At 44.2% G+C, this 20,917-nt stretch overlaps 1 protein-coding gene across 1 annotated transcript in view; it reads right to left on the minus strand.

Moving 5' to 3' along the window:
* Positions 1 to 20,917, minus strand: part of FAM135B (family with sequence similarity 135 member B) — a 380,275-nt gene that overhangs the window by 159,750 nt on the left and 199,608 nt on the right. The window contains exon 4 of the mRNA XM_075062034.1: positions 5,446 to 5,585. Within this exon, the coding sequence (XP_074918135.1) occupies positions 5,446 to 5,585 (140 nt within the window). The remainder of the gene's footprint in view (positions 1 to 5,445; positions 5,586 to 20,917) is intronic.

Raw genomic sequence — 20,917 nt, forward strand, 5'->3', positions numbered from 1 at the left:
AACAATGTCTGAAAGACAAAAAAAGGGATTGAACTGGGGGAGGGGTCCTGGCTGAAAAATCCAGCTAGACTGCTGTGAGAGAAATCCTATTGCTTTAAGTTCACTTAGCTTGTTAAATCAGATATTAGTTTGCCTTTTATCTTTTAATTCTTTGTAACCAACTCTGATTTTTCATCTCATTACTTGGAATCACTTAAAATCTGTCTTTCCATAGTTAATAAACTTTTATTGTTTTAACTAAGCCAGTATGTTTGGACTGAAATGTTTGGGGACCTCCACTGGAGATAATAGGGTTTGTGCATATCATTTTCTATTAATGAAATGACAGACTTTCTATGAGCTTGTATTGTCCAAGAGGGAGCTGGGCAGTACAAGACGCACATTTCTGGGGACAAGTCTGGGACTGAGCATTTACTGGTGTCACTCTGCACTATAATTCAGGAATGACTAGCTAGAGCACCTATATCATTCAGCTGGGAGTGATTTTGCATGCTAGAGGCTGTGCATGAACAGGCCAGGAGTGGTTGTTCTCACAGCAAAGCAGTGTAAAAGGCAGCCCAGGTTGGAAAATTGAGGGGACACAGCAGTTCAACAGTCCAGATTGAGGAATGTCACACCCACACAGGACATTTATAGTGTTTTCTCTCTTCCAAGTTTAGATGTTCCAAGTAATGGAGAGCTCAGCTTGCTCTTTGGGAGATTATTAGTCTGAATTTTATTGTGAGTTTAGTGAGAGCAGGGACTAGTTTTACTTCTACATTCATACAGAACCATAAGCTGTAGTGGTTCTCAATCAATAACTACTGAAGTGTCAAATTATTGATAAAACTATCATACATTAAATAGCAAATTCCGAGGTAGTATCTTTTATTGGACCACCTTCTATTGGTGGAAGAGACAAGATTTTGAGCTTACACAGAGCTCTTTAGGTCTGGGAAAGATACTGAGCATGTATATATAGGAGAATTTATAACAACATCTTGCCTTTAGTTTTAGTTAACTGACATACAAGCAGAAATCAGTTCTTCTATTACTAAAATGCAGCTACTTCTCATGTACAATACAATGACTATTTAACAGACCATAGCAATGCAGGGTAGAAACTGAAGGTGGTGTTACTGGTTAGTGTACCCTGTCCTCTACTTGATAGAAAAGGAACTACTCCTCTGTGTATAATAGACTCTCTACAATGACATTGCTGTACACCCAGCACACTGTAGCACGTACTCAGTTCCTTGCAGCAAAAGGCCTTATATCAGTAAGCAGAGGTGAAAGTAAGCTGGTCTGGTCCGGTCCGGCGTACCGGCAAGAGCTGGTGTGCCGTGCCAGACTGACCGGCTTCCACAGGCTGGTGATTTAAAGGGCTGGGCTCCCTGCAGCAGCTGGAGCCCAGGGCCCTTTAAATCACCTCCTGAGCTGCTGCCGGAGCTCTGGGTTAGCACGACAGGGCTAAACCGGGGCTCTGGCGGACGGGCTCTGGACGTGATTTAAATGGCCCAGATCTCCACTGCGGTAGCAGCGGCCTGCACCTTGGGCCCTTTAAATCGCCCCAGGGCTCCCAGCCACCTCTGCAGCTGGTAGCTCCAGGTGTGATTTAAAGGCCCTGGGACTCCCAGCTGCAGCCCCAGGGCCTTTAAATCTTGATTTAAAGGTCCTGCCTCTTCTGATTGAGGCCATGCCTCTGCTCAGGACTCTGGCATACCAGTAAGTCCTTTAACTTACTTTCACCCCTGTCAGTAACCCACTAAAGACATTTCAAAGGCACCAGACCTACACAGATATGCATGAATCATGATACCTGGTATAACATTTTCTTTAACTACATCTTGCAAAGGTGTGGGGGGGAGGGGGAGATGGTAATTTAGAATTCAAGAAGGAGTTAGCTTTGTCATAATAATGTAAGTAAAGGTACTTAACCCCTCCTAAAGTAATCTGTTATTTTTCAGTGCAGGATATGATACCTTGTGGTGGGACCTGAGATGAGGAAATTCCAATCTCTACCTATTGAATATTTGTCTTGAAATACCTGCAAGCATGTTTATCAAAACAAGACTTTTTTAAAAAAAAAAGTGTATTGTTGTTGCTAAAACTCAAATTGCAGTCACTGCTGATTACAAAGGAAATTATTATTATAAAGCAAAGCCTTTGGAATTGCAATCTGCATTTAAACTAGGGATTCAGTCCATGGGCTGTGCCTGAGAAAGATCAAGTCTCATCCACCAAGTGTGGATGAAATTTGGCATCTGATCTTAAGAGATGTTGAGCATCTGCTACTCTCATTGAAATCAGCAAGAGTTACAGAAGAATGAGAACTTACAAGATAAGACACTATGAAGTGCTCTCCAGTGAACGGAATATTTTCATTTCAATTTTCCAAATGCAAAAATGCAAAAAAAAATAAAATCAACAAATGAAAATATTCCTATGGGAAATTTCAATTCTACAGACACTGCGTTTATTCCAATAGAAAAGTCCTAACCAGCGCTGCACCAGTATAACCCCATTGACTACAATGCCCTTAGAAATCAACAGGCTTTACATCAGATTCCTTCTCCAGTGTAAATTAGGTCTGAATCAGGCACAAGGAGTTCTGGTATAGCCTTTCCCTACAACAGCCCAACTGTTCCCCACAATTCCAGGCCACGATGGCCACTGGTTGGTGCTAAAGCTACAGTGGAGGGGCAAATGAGGCACACAGCAGGGAACAGCAAGGATTAAATGGCTTCTCCTCACTATGTGATGTAAGGTGCACATGAGTAGGTAGCTCTGGAGTTAACAATGAGACCTGAAACAGGGAGAGCCTACTTGAAATATCTTTTCCACCCTGATGACGTTAGATACCTTCAAAACACCTAAATACCTTCAAAATTCTGGGCCTTGGCGCCTGTATAAAAAACTCACTGACATCAGTCATAGGTTTTCCTTTCACATCAATAATCTTTTGATCATGCCATCAAGTTTTACTGGGACACAGTTGCTTTGGAATTCTACACTTGGGTGTATAGTCTCTTCCAGATGACATCTTTAAAAGGCACCTTAGAAATGAAAAAATAGTAAGCCAAAGGAAATTCTATTTCCCTATGGCTGATTTGAGCAATTGGTGCTGTGTGCCCCCTATACGCAGGTTGAGAGGACAGACAGTGCTAAAAATTGACCGTAAAGAATCCCAGATTCATGTCAGGTGGCTCAACTCTACCATCACACCCCAGAATGCATCATTCTGTCCTATCACCATTTACTGAAGAGCATGGAACCAACTTTTATTATTATTAATAAAATAATTATGTATGATTAATTATTATTAAAAAGGAAACTGAAACTCATAAGAAAATAAGTTAGGCTCCTTTGCAACCCTTTGGGCTTATTGCACCTGACATCATAATCACAATTTCCAATAAAATAAAAGAATGATGCATTCTGGAATATTAGAATGAGGCAGAGCCAACTGCCACAACACTAGAGAGTTTTAATGAGGCATATTTAGATGGTGACTGGTGCACTTATTGCCCCTCCAAGCCTGATAATTGGTGGCATCTTCCACTTATGGCTGAACTCCCGAGTTATTTCCATATTTTTAAGTGTAAATGAACATTTAAGCTTCTCTTGGGTTATGGAAACAGATCACAAGGAGAGAATCTAACCAAAATCCATCCAATATTACTATTATTTTGTACTGAATACACTGTTAGCAGTCTATCCCCTAGATGGAATTAGTCAAACTCCGTTTGGCAGTGCATGCAGCTTGTTTACTGGAATATTTTATAAATCAAGCTCCAACAGCCAAAATACACAGAGTATAGTAACTCAAGCACCCAAGTCACCCAGTCTGACTTTCTAACTAATTTTATTGGTTATTGATCAGCTCTGTGCCTTGGTGACTCTCCCACCCTTACTCATGCATAGTAGCACCTTCCTCCACAGCTTGCAAAGCGAGGTGCTACTTGATCTGAGGAAGGCAGTCAGGACAGGGCTGTATCATGTGATAAATAAGTTGACAAACAAAGGAATGAAAAGTACCAAAGTTTCCGAGTGACAAAGTTCTTATTACTTATTATTTACAGAGTGTCCGCAGTACATCCGGTGATGTGTAAATACGTAAGTCAACATGGGGTCTGATTCTTCTTTCATTTACTCCCAAACTGCTTTGGTGTGACTCCAGTGAAGACAACAGTGTTGGTATCTGTGTAAAGCCAGTGTGCGAGTGGCGAATCAGACCGCTGTCATTTCCCTTAAGAGCTTATTATCTAAACAACACTCCACACAACACATCAGGCACAGAGACCAGTTTGAGCTAGTGTGAAGAATCTGGCAGGATCATTTTCATTTTTGGCAGGAAAAACTGTCCCAAATGCTAATGCAGGAGTCAGCATGAAGCCACTTGACCTAGTGGAAGTCACCGTAACTTGGGGAGAGAGACTGATTTGTGACAGATTTTGCATCATGATGGTAAATTAATTTGCAGCTAAATTTGTCAGAACTCTGTCAAATTTCACAATATGTGAAAGGAGGGTATTTTTCCCTTCCTTCACAGCTCATGATTGTCCATTTCTCATACAAGCATACATAAAACTAGAAACAAATGTTTTAGGAGAGAACACAGGAGATCAATCCCACGGTAAGAATAGAGGAGAGAAAGCAGTTCAAACAAGCTTAAATTAGGTTTTTTTGGTAGTTTTAACTAAAAGAGACCTTACACCATAACTGTTTTTAAAGCTACATGTACGTTCAGATGAGCCAATGCCAGAACACTGGATCTGCTCCTCTTTGAATTTCAGGATATGAAGAGAAGTGGGGGAGGGGAAGGGGTTGAATTGCCATGCCCAAATCTAACCCAGGGCATTTATTCCAGGTTGTTTACAGGACCAGAAGGGTCTATTTTCTGAATTTCTGTGAGAGTAGCTGATCTCTTGAGATCTACATCGTTACTGAGAGCAGATATGAATGACAGAATTGAATGATAGTCCTTGTACAGAGGCAACATACTAGATCAGATAGTACGTGTAAATAACATGGGTGGAAGGCACAAAGAACATGCATCTCCAAGCTGTGAAAGGATAAAGCAGAATTACACTGGCAGTTCTCTGGGGAGTACAGGGATTGCTCCTTCCCTAGTGTCCAGAGGGGTCACAAATCATCCAAGAGTGAAAGTGGGGCCATGACCCTGCTCCCCCGTAACCTCCCAACAGCAGTCAGCTCTGGGCACCCCAAGTGGGAGAACAGGTTGTGCTAGCCAAAAGGACGCTGCAGACTGCACACTTCACGTGTGCCCCATGGGGCTCCAAGAGAGATGGAGCGGGTCCCCAAATCTGACTAGAGCACGGATGACATGACCAGCCATAAGTTTCAAATCTGTTCTAGAATTCAGTTGAAAGCCTGAGGTCTGGATATGGCCTATGCATTGTAACAGAAAAGTATCTGTTTTATTCACATCCAATGAAGACTCACCCTCTCGCCATCTAGGAGTAAGTGGACCCTGAAGTTCATCGATTCGTTGAGAACAATCTCTTCGTTCCTGTATAAGATCTGAAATATTCTACTGTGCACGTTGTTCTCATGAACGCAGGCTGAAGAGAGGCTAGAGTCACCTGCACAAAACACAGACAGAGCATGGCTTTGGAGTTTTGCAAAGACATCATTTTCCAGCTTACATTTTGGCTCCCAGGATTAATTAGGCCCATTGTATTTATATTTGTAATTACACACTCGCATTCCTAATAATTAATGTTAATGGAGCATAATGTTGCTGCAGGATAATGGTCCCCTGCTGAGGCATTTAAAGAAGAAAAGCTGCAGAAGGCAGACTGCTTTTTCAAGGAGGACACAGACATTGTTTCTAATGACAGATAATGCCCTGTAAGGTTCTCCTGAGAGATTCAGAATACTTAAGCAGCTCATCAGAACCCTATCCCAGTGACTTGGAATCTGTAAAATTTGGCTGGGTATCTTCTGAGAAAGCAGGTTCTTCCATGAAATACCATGGCTGGGGCAGAAATGCCAGGTCAGCTGTCCCCTTTCTGCTCCAGGCTAAAACACAGAAGTACAAAGACACCACAAAATAAGAACACAATGAAAAGAAAAGACATCTAAACTTTTCCTAACCTCCAATAATTCTGTAGAATCCTTGGGACTCTGAGCATATGACATCTGCCCTCTTGAGTGATGCACCAGGAACCTTCAGAGCTAAAAGCACGAGTTGCTACGGTTTGAGGAATAGATGTTCTCTAGCTAGGGCTATACCAGACTCACAACCAAGTAACAGACTGACTTAGTCTACAGCACCAGCAAGCCCAATCACTGATCCAACGGTCTCTGGTGTTCAGAGACTTTCAAAGTTTTACCATAATTTTTAATCAGTATCCTCCAGTAATTACACTTCTATTGCCTAGGCGCAACAACATCCCTGCAAAGCTTCCTCCCATCCAGCCCTACCCAGAGCCATTCTGTGACCACGTGAATTTTAAAAACATGATTCTTCAGCACAGGACTGGCCCTAAAGATTTTGTCACCTAGGGTAGAAAACATCTTCAATGCCCCATCCCCAACCCCGCACAAAATGCACAAGCAAAAGCAATAAAAACACCTGTCAAGCAAAAACAAATGGACAAAAAAAACAACAACCCAAGGATTTGGTACTTCTGAACATTGGTGCCCAGGGTAGCAACCCTGGTTACCCACCTCTAAGGTCACCCCAGCTCATGTAAGTTCTGACTGATGGTTTCTGGAATATTATATTATTATTATTCATCTATATTAGCAGCGTGTCTAAAAGGCCCAGTCACGGGCCCAGACCCCATTGTGCTAGGCACTGTACAAATCCAGAACCAAATGATCCTCATTGGTTCCAAGAGTTTACAATCTAGTTCAACAACTCTCCTGGCTTTCAAGTGAGTCTACTTAAAAGGTGCAGAAGTTCTGCTCTTGGAAGGAGAGGCAGAATTGAAAAAACCTAAGTCTCGCATCCCTATTCTGGAAAGCACTCAAGTGTCTGCTTTTATGAACAGGAAAGGAGTTAAGCAAGCGTTTGAAGTGCTTTCCTGAACTGGGACCTTTGCACAGATGTTTTGTACTCATCACAGCAGCCAAACGAACAGAGCAAGCAACACTATGTTGCTTGCAAACCCAAAGCTACAACTGCCCCCGTGCAAGCCAGGAGATCTGAGGGAGCACTGGTTTGTGAAACTCTGATCAAGAGGAGGTGGCACTGAGTGAATTCTGCTGAATGAAACACTGTTGCTTTACTTTTCTCCAGTTAGTGGAAAATATGTATACAATTTGCAGTCCATATCTCTGACTACTACTACAGGGGAGCAGCATGGAGTATTTCCTATTGTCAATGTTATTTGCAAAAATTAAAATAAAAAGGGGTGAGTTGTATGGGAACTCCCTAAAAGCCAAGCATGTGGCCTGGCAGATAGGCAAATGGTACTATAGCATAATAATCATCACTGATTATTTATTTACCAGTAATCTGTTTGGCTTGTACTAGATATATAAATACAGGCAGTCCCACTGCCAAAAAGTTTACTGTCTAAAAGGGTTTATGGAGGAATATGAGTTATATACAGATCAGACTGAGTTCATTATTTACCAGGTCCATCTGGCTGAAACTCTAAACTACATTCAAGTCAGTTTTCCTAACTCTGATTTTTATCAATCATACTTGGGAATATACAAATTATTTCCTCTACCCAATGTCTTCCCATCAGGTACCCTGGACAGCTGCTGCTCATAAGTGTGGATAATTTCCCATCCCCCCGCCAAGCATATTTACTTTGTTGCGCTACAGCTGTTCCAATAGAATGCTTGAGCCAGATGAACTCTTCAAAGGCATGCAGTCATATTTATTTTAATTTAAACCTCATCATTTTAGAGACACCCGGAAAATTATATTACAGACCTAATGTATTCTTATTCCTATCTGACAGACAAAAGGGCTTTGCTGTTATTTGATTTGGATATTGATATACTGGTTCTCTTTGGAGATGGAAAGTTTAATGTAATTTTCATTTCAAACACATTCCTTTCCAGACCATGGCTATTGGATAATTAGTTTGGAAGTTAGATTTGCATGGTGGCATTAGAGCCACTATTTTTATTGAGAAGGTCAAAGTCAAAGACAGCCAACAATGCCTAGAATTCTATACAACAACAAGGTGAATGGATACAATGCCTCAGAGAATGTTTCATATAGCTCAGTGATAGAGTGTTTGACTGCAGATCAAGTGGTCCTTGCTTTGTATCCAAGCGTCCCCTTATAAACCTGTTTCTTTAACAAAAATACTTGCATATCCCTTTCTATTATGTTCAGGGGTTCCACTGAATAGGGATGCCTGAAATGAATGGAAACACTCAACATTTCAGCTTTGAAATGCAACATGCCCTATGTTCACAGAGATCAGCATTCCCAGAGAACTCCAGAGAGGAGAGCTACAATGCACTAGTAGACTAATCCCACCAGACGCTGAGCACCATCCACTCCCAGCCGACTGCAGCCTTCGGCTCTGCATCCAGCCTCACTCCAAAAAGTCACTATGCCAGACTGTGATAGGAGTTCCCGTGGAGCAGAAAGCTCAGCCATGCTGTATGGGATGCTGACATCCTGTCCCACCCAGATGCAGCAGAATGGCACTATCACCGCTGTATCAAGGGCCCTCCACGCTGATGCTATGTAACTAACTACAAGAGTTTAGGCAGAAGACATGCATGCTGTTTTAAAGGTGAACTGAAAGCCAGTCCGGCCCCTTCGGGTCCTTCATTTCCCCTGCTAGTGAAGATGACATTGCTAACAGCTCAAGCATTATAAAGAATACACTTCTATTCTGTTGAGATGTTGGCAATCCAAATTGTTAGTGCCGAACACAGAAAATCAAGGGGCCTTAACTAGGGTTGCCAACTTTCCAATTGCACAAAACTAAACACTCCTGCTCTGTCTCACCCCATTTCTGAGGCCTTGCCCCCACTTACTCCACCCGCTCCCTTTGTTGCTCACTCTTCCCCACCCCTGCTCACTTTCACCGGGCTGGGACAGGGGATTGGGATGCAGGAGGATGTGAAGGCTCCAGCTGCAGGTGTAGGCTCTGGGGTGGGGTCAGAAATGAAGGGTTCAGAGTGCGGAAGGGGGATCCAGGTTGGAGCAGGTATGCAGGGGGATGAGGATTCCGGCTGGGGGTGTGGGCTTTGGGGTGGGACTGGGTGTGAGGGTTTTGGAGTGAAGGAAGGGGCTTTGGGCTGGGGCAGGGGGTTGAGGTGTTGGAGAGTGCAGGCTCTGGGAGGGAGTTTGGGTGCAGGAGGGGAATCCGGGCTGAGGCAGGTGGTTGGGGCGCAGGGGAGCCAAGGAGGTTCATCGCTGTAACCAGCCAGTGGGAGCTGCAGAGCCAGCACTAGGGGCGTGGACAGCACATGGAGCCTCTCTTGCCACCCATGTGTCTAGGGGCTATAGAGACCTGGTAGCTGCTTCCGGGAGCCACACGGAGCTAGGGTAGGTAATGAGCCTGCCTTAGCTCCGGGCCCCTGCTACGACATCGAACAGAGCTGCTGAGGTCCCTTTTCAACCAGACATTCCAGCTGAAAACCGGACGCCTGGCAACCACAGCCTTAACTCCCACTCGGTTTCATTTGCCAGTTTATCTGCGCAAATAGGAGGATTTTCATGACCTAATTCATTCTAGTGTCATAACTACTCCCAACTTCGGTGTGAATTTTCGGTACGCTTCAGCTTGAATTTCATGCCGTGTGTCTAATGCACACATATGTGTGTGAGCACAGACAGACACACACATTCCCCTCACCCTCCTCAGAGTTAATAAAAAAAATAACTAAATAAATAAAATCTGGACAAAGACCAAGAAAATTTGTGGGTTTTTTTGAAGGAGGGGTTGATTTGATGCAAATCTCCTGGTATTTAAAATAATCTCATGCAGCTTTGCGGGGGGGGGGGGGGCGTTTCAGTCTCACACTGTACCAAGACAATTACTAAAAATCCTGGGACTAATCAGCCTCATGTCCTTACACAAATGAACTCTTCTATAGTTTAAAATGTCCTGAACTCCCCCACCCAAACTTTTTTTTCTCTAAAGAAGGATTTGTTTTTTTAATTCCTGTGGTTTTGAATACAGTTAGCAGCCATTTAATTACTGTCTGCAAAGAAAAGCCGCACATTTCCTATCATGAAATAAACTACATAAAGCTCCATCAGATGTTACTTTTCTGCCTGGCAAGCTTGGCTCTCTGTTTCTTTCCCCTGTGGGGATAGCTGGTTTGTGCCCCAAACCAGAGAATGCTTCTACACATCAAATTTTAAGTACTTGAATCAAAGCCAATGGGATTACTCACATGCTTAAAGTTGGGCATGAGTGTTCGCATGGTCAAGGCCCTGGTCTGTGCAAGCGCTTATGCAGTCTCCATTGTCACACCTCACATGAATTAATTCTCACGGCACATGTCTCATCTCACAGGAGTTAATTCTCACGGCACCTCTGTGAGGTTGGGAAGGGTTTGTAATGCCAGTTTAGGCAGCACAAGGAAACACAGAGAGATTGAATGACTTGTCTAAAATCACACAGGAAGTCTGCTGCAGAGCTCAGAAGTGATTTCTACTCTTCTCCCGTGTCAGTGCTTAAACCACACACGATCTCCTTTCCCCCTTGTAGTGGGTGATCACCCCGCTCCGGCCTTGGAAGGGTACATGCAGCCCTGGGGAGGGCTTCAGTGGTAAAAGCAGCCCTGGAGAGGGCTGCAGCATTGAAAGCTGGGTTGATTGGGAAAGCAGCCACAGCTGTAGCTGGCTTAATGAGGACCCAGCTGGCCCTTATAAGAGGGCAGGGGACCAGGAGCAAGTAGTCTCCCTCTAGCTGAGGAGGGAGATGGACCTAGTTGCCTGAGTGCTAAAGGGTACTGGAGTGAAGCAGGACTGGGGAAAGGCCAGAGGCACTGGGGAGCTCTGGGCCAGCATCTCCCCAGGCTGCCGGGCCTTGGGCAAGGCCCCTGGAGGTACTGTGTTGCAGGGAAAGGCAGCAGGTCAAAACCTCCCTTGCCTATGATGACTGGCTTATACAGACTGCAGTCAGCCCCAGTGAGCAGGGGCTATATGCCGACTGGCAGTGGGGGTTCCCCGGGGGGACCCAGATCTGTGGGGTACTGCCTGGAGCACCACAGGTAAAAGGGCACTGGGGTCATGGGAGGGACACAGGGACCAGCAGCAGCAGGACACTGGCCTGCAGAGGGCACTTTGTGTTGGAAAAAGCTAATTCCTTGAGATGTCCTGCAGTCACACCCCTGTATAATATAACCAACACCACCACATCACATATCCCACTGCTCTGCAACTCTAGATGTTTCTAACAGGCAATAACGAGGGCTTGTGTTTTTCAAGGTATATTCATTTCACTTTTCAGAGTTGATTTTTAACAATTTTTGAGTTCTATGTAGATATCCATAAATTGTTTTCTTCAGGGCTGTCTCTTAGTACATATGCGATGTACTGCTCCAAACAGCACTATGTTAAAACACACTAGGGAACCTTTATTGAACACAAGCAAGGCCTACACGGACCAATTAATGTGCAACGTTATTTAGAAATCAACCACCCCGCCACAATCTGCATTACTGCTCCATGTAGACAGCCCTTAGATACATGCTAGGGCTACATAAACAGCTGTGGGAAAGGGGCAAAGTCAACACAAACCGAACAACCAATTCTGGAGTTTATTGCACAAACACCAATTTCTTTGTGCGTGTACCAAGGGCGTTTTATTGGTGTTTATCAATTCAAACCTAAAATCAGAAAACCAAGATATACGACATCATCAGAAAAGCCTATGATTAGTTGTCTTAACAATGACTAGTTTGCCTAAGCCAATCGTTTCCAATGGGTTGGGGAAGAGAACCCTTAAATAACAACAAACATCTTTCCTATCGATTGGATGCAGCAGCAAAGCCCAGCAGTGAAAATGCTGAAATGTGTGAAAAATATGGTCTCCTCCGAGAAAGCTAATTATGATCCCCAACCTGAAGCAAATTATAATCCACGCAACATGCCTATTAGTCTCTCTGCACTAGATTGACCCAGCCCTTTTTAAACTGCGCAGAGAAGGAGACATCCCTTACTCCTCCCCACTCACATTTAGTCCTGCTCAGATTGTGACTTCATGTGAGGATTGACAGGATTTGAACCTGGGCTTTCAGGGCTACTGGGTAAACAGCATCCTCGTGCTGTAATTTAGCCCATGCCTGCAACACACAATCTGCAGAGGTTGCAGGCCACGGGAAGTTCTGACTCGATTGATCCGACTGACAGTTTTCTTAATGACCTCTTAGTGGCTCCTTGATTCTATAGAAGTGTCCAGGCAACAATGTGAATCCCTAGCTAGCTGCCATGATTACCATGCTTTTCTGCCTCTGAACTCCTGGGGTTGACCTCAGTTCTGACTTGGATCTTGACAGCTGATTGACTCCCAAAACTCAAACACTGACCCTGATACCTGGTACTGACCTTGAGCTCCATTCCTGACTCCATCTCTGGCTCTAGCCCTCAGCTTTCCTCCTGACTTGGACTCTGCACTTGACTCTTGACTCCAACAAGCTCTGACCCTTGGCTTTGTTCCTGGCTCCCAATCTCCTGCCACTAGTCCTGCCTACCTTTTCCCAGGATCCTGACAGTTTGCCTGGATTCCTCATAACCCATGAAGAAGGTTGGCCTTGTGGGGACATGGCATCAGGAAGCCACTCCCTAGCCAGCATGACCCTGTCAGGGTTCCTTCCCCACTCTGAACTCTAGGGTACAGATGTGGGGACCCTCATGAAAGCCCCTAAGCTTTTTTCTACCACCTTAGGTTAAAACCTGGTACTCTGCCACCACCAAGTGATTTAACAAAAAACAGGGAAAGGACCACTTGGAGTTCCTCTTCCCCCAAAATATCCCCCCAAGCCCTTTCACCCCCTTTCCTGGGGAGGCTGGAGAATAATATCCTAACCAATTGGTTACAAAGTGATCAAAGACCCAAACCAAATATGAGAGACTTGTTCAGAAAGATTTGGAGAACATGGATTGACGTCCAGTCCCTCTCAGTCCCAAGAGCAAACAATGTCAAAACAAAGAGCACAAACAAAAGCCTTCCCCCCCCCCTGACATTTGAAAGTATCTTGTCTCCTTATTGATCTTTTGGGTCAGGTGTCAGCCCTGAGCTTCTTAACCCTTTACAGGTAAAAGGATTTTGGTGCCTCTGGCCAGGAGGGATTTTATAGTATTGTATACAGGAGGGTTGTTACCCTTCCCTTTATAGTTATGACAGACCCAAAGGGCACTAGATACAACTGAATGGGTTCACAGCCCCCAAAAAGGAACATCTCATGTTCTGAACAAAAATGGTGCAGCCTACCTGGCTACATGATGAATACTCCTTGTTGCAATGGAGACTGCCAAACATTTAGGGGTTTCCTCCACCAATATCATCTGCTGTTCCTGTTCTGACCCTGGTTCTACCCCACAGACCAGGCAAAGCTAGGATTTGCAATTAGTCTCCTGATGCCCCCCACTTCTCATGGAGCACATCGAAGGCACAGCGAACCCCCACCTCAGCTGCAAGTCAAAGTTTGCCTGCACATCCTAGGGAATCCCAAGTGAATTCTCCATTAGTGAGTGCTCATGCACTCCAGAGCTGTGGACAATTTTATAGATGCTGATACAGCACAAGCCTTGGCCATCCTAATTCAGCAAAAACCAAGAGATTATAGATGGCTCACTCCTGAACTCAGGCCTGTTAACAATCGAAACAGTGCCTCTGGAAGTTATTATCGAGGACTATTGAGAAACCATATGATCCACTCATCCCACTTCCCCATAATTCTCGGAGTTTCATGGTTGGTCGCTCATGACCCACACGTCCTCTGGTGGGAGCAGAATGTCAGTTTCCTCTCTAAATTCTGTCAGTAAGTTTGTTTGCAGGCACCACTGGACAAATCCTGGCTTCAAGACACAAGCCCAAGTTGCTGCCGAGGTGCCCTCCGGTCCAGGGTGTGGCCAAGCTGAGACCACTGTCAGAGCTGGCTCTTGCTTTTCCCGCCAAGTACCATGACTACGCAGATATTTTTGAGGAAAAAATAAAAAGAAGTGGACATCCTACCACTACACCATGACTATGATTATTCAACTGAGCTGCAACCTGTGGCCAAGAAAACTTTTGCCTGCATCTATGCTACATCAAAGCTGGAACTGAACACCTTGTGATCCTATCTCCAGGTTAACATGGCCAAGGGATTTTATCCATCCTTACACCTCCCCTGCCATGGCTCTGGTTCTTTTAGTTAAAAGAATGATTGGACCTGCACTTACATGTGTATTACTAGGCCATCAACCAGGTAACCATCAGAAATTGTTACCCGCTCCCACTCATGACAGAATTGTTAGACCACATACAATCAGCCCAGGTATTTATCAAGTGACTACAGCCTGGTACAGATTCATGCAGAGAATGAGTGGGAAACAACCTTTGGAACTGGTATAGTCACTATGAATATTTGGTAATGTTATTTGGTCTTACGAATGCCCCAGCAATATTCCAGAACTTTGTGAACAAATATTTCATGACAACCTAGACCAATATATCAGAGTCTCTCTCAAAGATAGACTCATCTTCTCAGAAAGCTTTGAGTAGCACATTCAACATGTCTGGTCAGTCCTGGATCAGTTCCAACAACATGGCCTATTTGTAAAACTCAAGAAATGCAGTTTCAGTCAGCACTCTGTGCAGTATTTGCATGACATCTTGTCCCCGGAGAGCCTCAGGATGGACCCTGGGAAGGTCGATGCTGTTCAGAGCTGGGCAGGCCCAGGGCTGGCTCTGGCTTTTCTGCCGCCCCAAGCAAATAAATAAATAAATAAATAAATAAAAAGCGGGACAACTGGAGTCGAAAAGCAAGAGAAAAGAAGCAGAAAAAACCCGTGGGGCAGCCGGAGCAGCAAAGAAGAAACAAAAAAAAACTTGCTGGGAGGCCAGATCCAGGGTGCAGGGGAACTCCCTGTGCTGCAGATGTGCAGCGGAGTGTGCGCCCAGTCTAGTGGGGGGAAGGGTGAGGGGAAGGGGGAAGGAGCAGGGAGAGAGGGAGAAGGGGGGGCCACCAGGGCTTCAGCGGGGCGCTCGCCATGCTGCCCCTCCTGCCACGCTGCCTGCCAGGAGTGTTCTGTCGGTTGGGGGGCAGGGAAGGATGCGGGCTGCCCTGCCAAGTTTGCTGCAGCGCTCTCCCCTCCTCCGCCCCCTACAGGGCAGCCAGGGAACCAAAAAGAAAAAGGAAAAAAAAAGGGCGGCTGGAATGCCGCCCCTTGGAATCTGCCACCCAATGCATGAGCTTGCTCAGCTGGTGCCTGGAGCCAGCCCTGGGCAGGCCACTGGAACATCAAGGAGCTGCAACACTTCCTGGGGTTCACTTATTTTTATAGGCTCTTTATTCCTGGGTTCTCGGAATGAACAGCCCCACTGACAGAACTCCTCCCCAAACACACCTCCTTCACCTGGTCTCGAGAGGCTCAATGAGCATTCAATCAATTCAACAGGGCCTTCACTTGTGCTCCAGTCCTGATCCATCCTGACCTCATGTGGGCCTTTGTCATCAAGACTGACGAATCTAATGGAGCAATTGGGGGAATACTTTCCCAAAGATGTGACCCCCAGTAGCACCTGCTCCCCTGTGCCTATTAATCCTTGAAAATCATTCTGGGAGAACAAAATTATGAGTTTTTATATAAGGAGCGTCTAGCAATCACAGCTGCCTTTGAGAAAAGATGACACCACTTTGAAGGTGTCCACGTAACTTTTGATTTATGCGTTCCCAATTAGTAATTTAAAAATAAAGAATAAAACCAAACTGAACTTTTTAAGGTGTCAATCTCCAGGGTGGTTACAGATCATTTAATTTAGTGGAGGACTGTGAATGACATAATAAGTGATAAAATTAATGATTTTATTTAATATACAGAAGTTAGTTAAGCAAATAGGCATCACAACATAACCATACACTGCATTTATACGCACAGTCTAAAATGAATGATGATCAGCTCCTGACTGAGAAAAATGGTATAATCCTTTCTCCAATGGTGTCTTAATGGTGGATGGGTGCACTTATCTAAAATCAGCATACTACCCTTTTTATAATTAATTATGATAATGCCCTTTAGTTAATTAACATTAAATCCAATTTTTACCATGTGTGGATTTCTGCTACCACAATTAAATATTTTCTACTTTCTCATTGCCTATTTAACATTAAGTATCGTGTGCATTACCATCTGCATAAATGCCATCTCAATAACTATGAATACAGTCAGCATTTTCCAAAACATTAACATTTTATCTGAAACACTTGTAAAAAACAGTTAGGACCAAAATATGTTTACAACATGAGCTGAGGTGATGCCCTAACTTATCTAAAACTTGCCTCTGAATTGTCTCACTTCATTCATATTTTATTAGGCCTCACTTGACTATTGTTAAACCTACTTTTAGGAAATAGATTTTTGGGCCTACTTACATTTCTATATAACATAACCAAGCATCCTCTCTATAGGCTACACATCCATAGACTTTAAAGTCAAAAGGGACCATTATGATCATCTAGTCTGACCTCTGACACATTGTAGGCCACAGAACCTCACCCACCCCTCCTTTAATAGATTCCAGCCTCTGGCTAAGTTACTGAAGTCCTGAAATCATGATTTAAAGACTTCAAGTTACAGAGAATCCACCATTTACAATAATTTAAACCTGTAAGAGACCTGTGCCCCATGATGCAGAGGAAGGAGAAAAAAAACAGGTACACAAAGATCATGTAGCGTATCTCCACAGGGCAAAGGCGCTGAACCAAAGACACCTTTGATGTACCCTGCTCCTCATACATTTTTTACCATCACCAAGGCCTTGCTGCAGAAAGGCGAATGCCTTGCCAGCCACTACCATGTCTGCATGGAGCCGTTCATCCTCAAGCCCCATAATTTCCTGGATGCCACCATTCCCCAAGACCTCCTATCCGTAATTGGTTCAGCTAAAAAAGGAGAAGGCCCTTTCCAGAAGCCTTGAGGTAGTAAATAAGAGACAACAGCAGGTTTGGGATGGCATCCTCTACAACAAGAGCTGTTTACAGATTCCACAGGACATCCTCAATGGGAGGTGTTGTGGCTCTGCCATGGCGCACCACTACCTGGCCACTTCAGCCACTTCAAGACTCATCTCTTTGTTGGCTGCTCCTTCTGGTGGCCCCAGGTGCATGCAATGGTCCACTCCTACCTCGGCTCCTCTGAGCTACACACTTGCAACAAGAAACTGCCCACTGAGGCCCACAGCACTCTAATGCCTTCAGAAACCTCAGCTGAACTCTGGGTGGCCATTACCCTGGATTTTATGGACAAGTTTTCCATGCCTGACAGGCACACAGTCATCCTCACTGCAGTAAATCAACTAAGTAAAATGGCCCAGTTCAACCCCTGTTGTACATCTGACTCCATAGACAAAATGACCCAGCTCCTGATAACACACATCTGGCTTTATGGACTCCCCGAACTGATCACATCCAACCAACGAGCAAAACTGATATCACAGTTTTGTGGTAATTCTGCATTTGTGGGAGGTCCATGCCTATGCATCCTCTGCTTATCATTCACAAACTGATGGCCTATGTGAGAGCAAATCAGGTTTGGGAGCAATACCTGAGATACTTTATGAATTACCGGGCAGAGTTCTACAACAAAAATAACCATGTGTCCACCAGGCAAAGTCCTTTTTATGAGAACTTTCTGTTCTATCCCTGTCTCCACCCAGATGTGCCCATCACATCTACAAACCCCACAGCTGCCGACTGGGTCCAGCAGATCAGAAGGAGCTTTAAACACATCTTGAAAACTCAAAAGGACTATGAACGACACATTGACCATCAGGAACAGGAAGGCCCAGCATTTGCTGAGGAGCAGAAAGTGTGGGTGCCAGCACAACACCTCTGCATGGACCAGCTCTGTTGCAAACTGGAACTCCAGTACCATGGCCCATAACCAATCAACCCTGTGATTGTTTAGCTCTGAGTACCCAGATCCTTCAGAGTACACCGAGTGTTTCACGTGTCTCTATTGAAGCCAGATGTCAACAGTCCTTTTGCATGCTGAACACAGCCACCTCTCCTTTTAGTGTAGTGCAGGGTCATCATGAATATAACATTGGACTCTGAAATAAAACATAGCTTGCTCTGGTGTTTCACTAATTGGGAAGTGTATGGCCCCAAAAAGTGATTGTGGGAGCTGGTGTCCCAGGTACACGCACCTGACCTCATGAAGGTCTTCCATGCAGTTCACCCGGACAACTCAGCCTGGCAGGGTGTTGTCCCTATGGGGTGTGGATATGTGTGTGAAAAGAATTTGCATGACTTTAACCTGGGCCTTCAGGGTTACCAGGCAACTGACATTCTCACATTGCTACTCAATGGAAGCTGTAATCTGACCGCTCCCTGTGATGTATGATTTGCAATGGTTGGAAGTTCTACCTCCAGTGATCCAACTGACAGCTGTTTTAGCAATCCCTGATTGGCTCCTTGATCCTATAAGCCCATGGAGCATACCAGGAAGTGTCCAGGCAACAGTGTAAATCCCTGGCTAGCTATCATAACTGCCCTGCTTCTCTGCCTTTGAATTCCTGGTATTGATCTTGATTCAGACTTAGATGCTGACTCCCGATCAACCCCTGGAATCCCAGCACTGACCCTGCTATTGACTCTCAGCCTAATTCCTGACTCTGGCTCTTACCCTCGGCTTTACTCCTGATTCAGACTCCAGCTTTGACCCCAGCCTAACTAGCATGGAAAGAATCAGTACAGAGAACAGCCCTAACTCATTTATAAACTCATTAATATTCTTCACTTTATGATGTTGGTTTTTTTCTTCGGATTCCTTTAATAAACCAGGCCCACGAAAGCTTATGCTCAAATAAATTTGCTAGTCTCTAAGGTGCCACAAGTACTCCTGTTCTTTTTAATAATCCAGTACACCAAATAAGATGATTATTCAAACACTGCGCACTTCTTCAATCTCTCTTAATGACTACGGAAAACAATAAAATTACCCCAGCGTGCAAATAAGCAAAGACACTTGTGATGCTTTGGGATTCACCCAGACTAATAAGGGCTCGTGTCATCACCTGCGCTGTAACTCTAGATGCTTCTGTGCAGCTTTAGCTCAGGGCCCCGACACCAGAAGCCAAAAATGTCTTGGTCATTCTCCTTTGTCTGGAAAAACCCGGTTTTGCCTCCTTGGTCTGTTTACGGACTCCAAACCCTAATATCAGAAAGCCTCCATAATGTCATATGCAGAGTCATTACATACATTTTACAGTGATATTAATGAGCAGTGTGTTATTCATCTTCAAAGACTATATTACAAGACACCTTTCAACAGATGTCATGACAACAGTGTGTGAGGTATATTGAGCTGTTCAGGCCAGCTGAGTTTTACTGTTCTGTACCAGGGGGACCCTTTCCATCTGGCACCAGGCTGCTCTTAGGGTCAGAATACTAGACTTGACTAAGCCTTACTTTAAAGAAAGAGCTACTATGAAGCAGAATATCTGAACCAAGCTGCTGTATTAATAAAGCATGGTACGCACTGTAAAGATGCTTTCACGTGAAGAGCAATGTACCCTTCAATGCTTGTATTTCCAGTTAATGATATACAGCTGCAAGAAACAAATCCTGATTTGAGTACTTATATGTCCCCTATTACCATAGCATCCAAAGTACCTCACAACCCATTAAAAGTAGGCTAGAATATTACCTCTACGTTACAGACTGGGAACTAAGGCACCAATAGTGGTTAGATGTCTAAATACCTTTAAAAATCTGGCCTTAAGTGACTTGCCTAAGATTACACAGGAAGTTTGTGGCAGAGCCAATAACTGAACCCAGATTTCCTGAGTGCCCAATCAGGACCTTAACCATTGGGCCATCTTTCCTCCTTATAGCCAGTGTCTGAAGCTCCCTCTGAATTCAGTGAGCTGATACCTTGAAAAGTCAGGCCTAGTATATTTAATTGGTAAGGATCTGTGTGTCCTCTATTTACTTTTAGTTTCCCTTGCTGTTCCCACAGTTTATAGGCATCTGCAGTCCTGCTAATTTTGCTATGGGAAAGTAGAACCTGTAGACATTCCCTGAATTAACATTAAAAACCAAGCACTATGGTGCAAAAAACCCACAACAAAAGACCAGAAAGTCTCATGCAAATAGAACTGTTTATTTGACTTGCTTCTTCCTTTCCCATCTGTTGGAGCTATATGCCTTCTTAAATAAGAGCTAATTATAGCCCTATTGCAACTAATCAAATAGTTGTAATTGTTGCAACCCTCTACTGGAGCTTGCATTTCCCTTTTATAAATGAAGTACTTTCTACACTCTGGTGGCTCTGGAGTACAGGGTAATTGTAGACAATGCATGTCTGTATTAACACGGGTGGGAGGGGATTTATGGATTGCTGCAATAGAGATGAAAGCCAAAGTACAAATGCCAAGTACAGTAAAACAGGTGACTTTGGGACAGAAAGCTACAGTGTACAATCAGCAAAGAGTCCTGTGGCACCTTATAGACTAACAGACATTTTGGAGCATGAGCTTTCGTGGGTGAATACCTACTTCATTGGATGCAAGTGTACAATAATGATCCATGTCTCTGTATGTTAACAGACTGCTTGGTTAATTATGCTTTTGTGACACTACCACGGTCATTCCAAATGGGCTAACAAGTTCAATGACTGACTTATTAAAAGTCAGGGAATTGCAAATAAAAACTGAGCTGATTTTTCTTTTTCCCTCCTCAAACCAAACAGAAACATGTTTTGGCCTAGATCACCTCTTTCTGTGAAACAAACAACCAAACAGCCAAGCACAGAAGAAAAGTGACT

Source organism: Chelonoidis abingdonii, chromosome 2 (assembly GCF_003597395.2).
Source record: "Chelonoidis abingdonii isolate Lonesome George chromosome 2, CheloAbing_2.0, whole genome shotgun sequence".
Lineage (NCBI taxonomy): Eukaryota > Metazoa > Chordata > Testudines > Testudinidae > Chelonoidis > Chelonoidis abingdonii.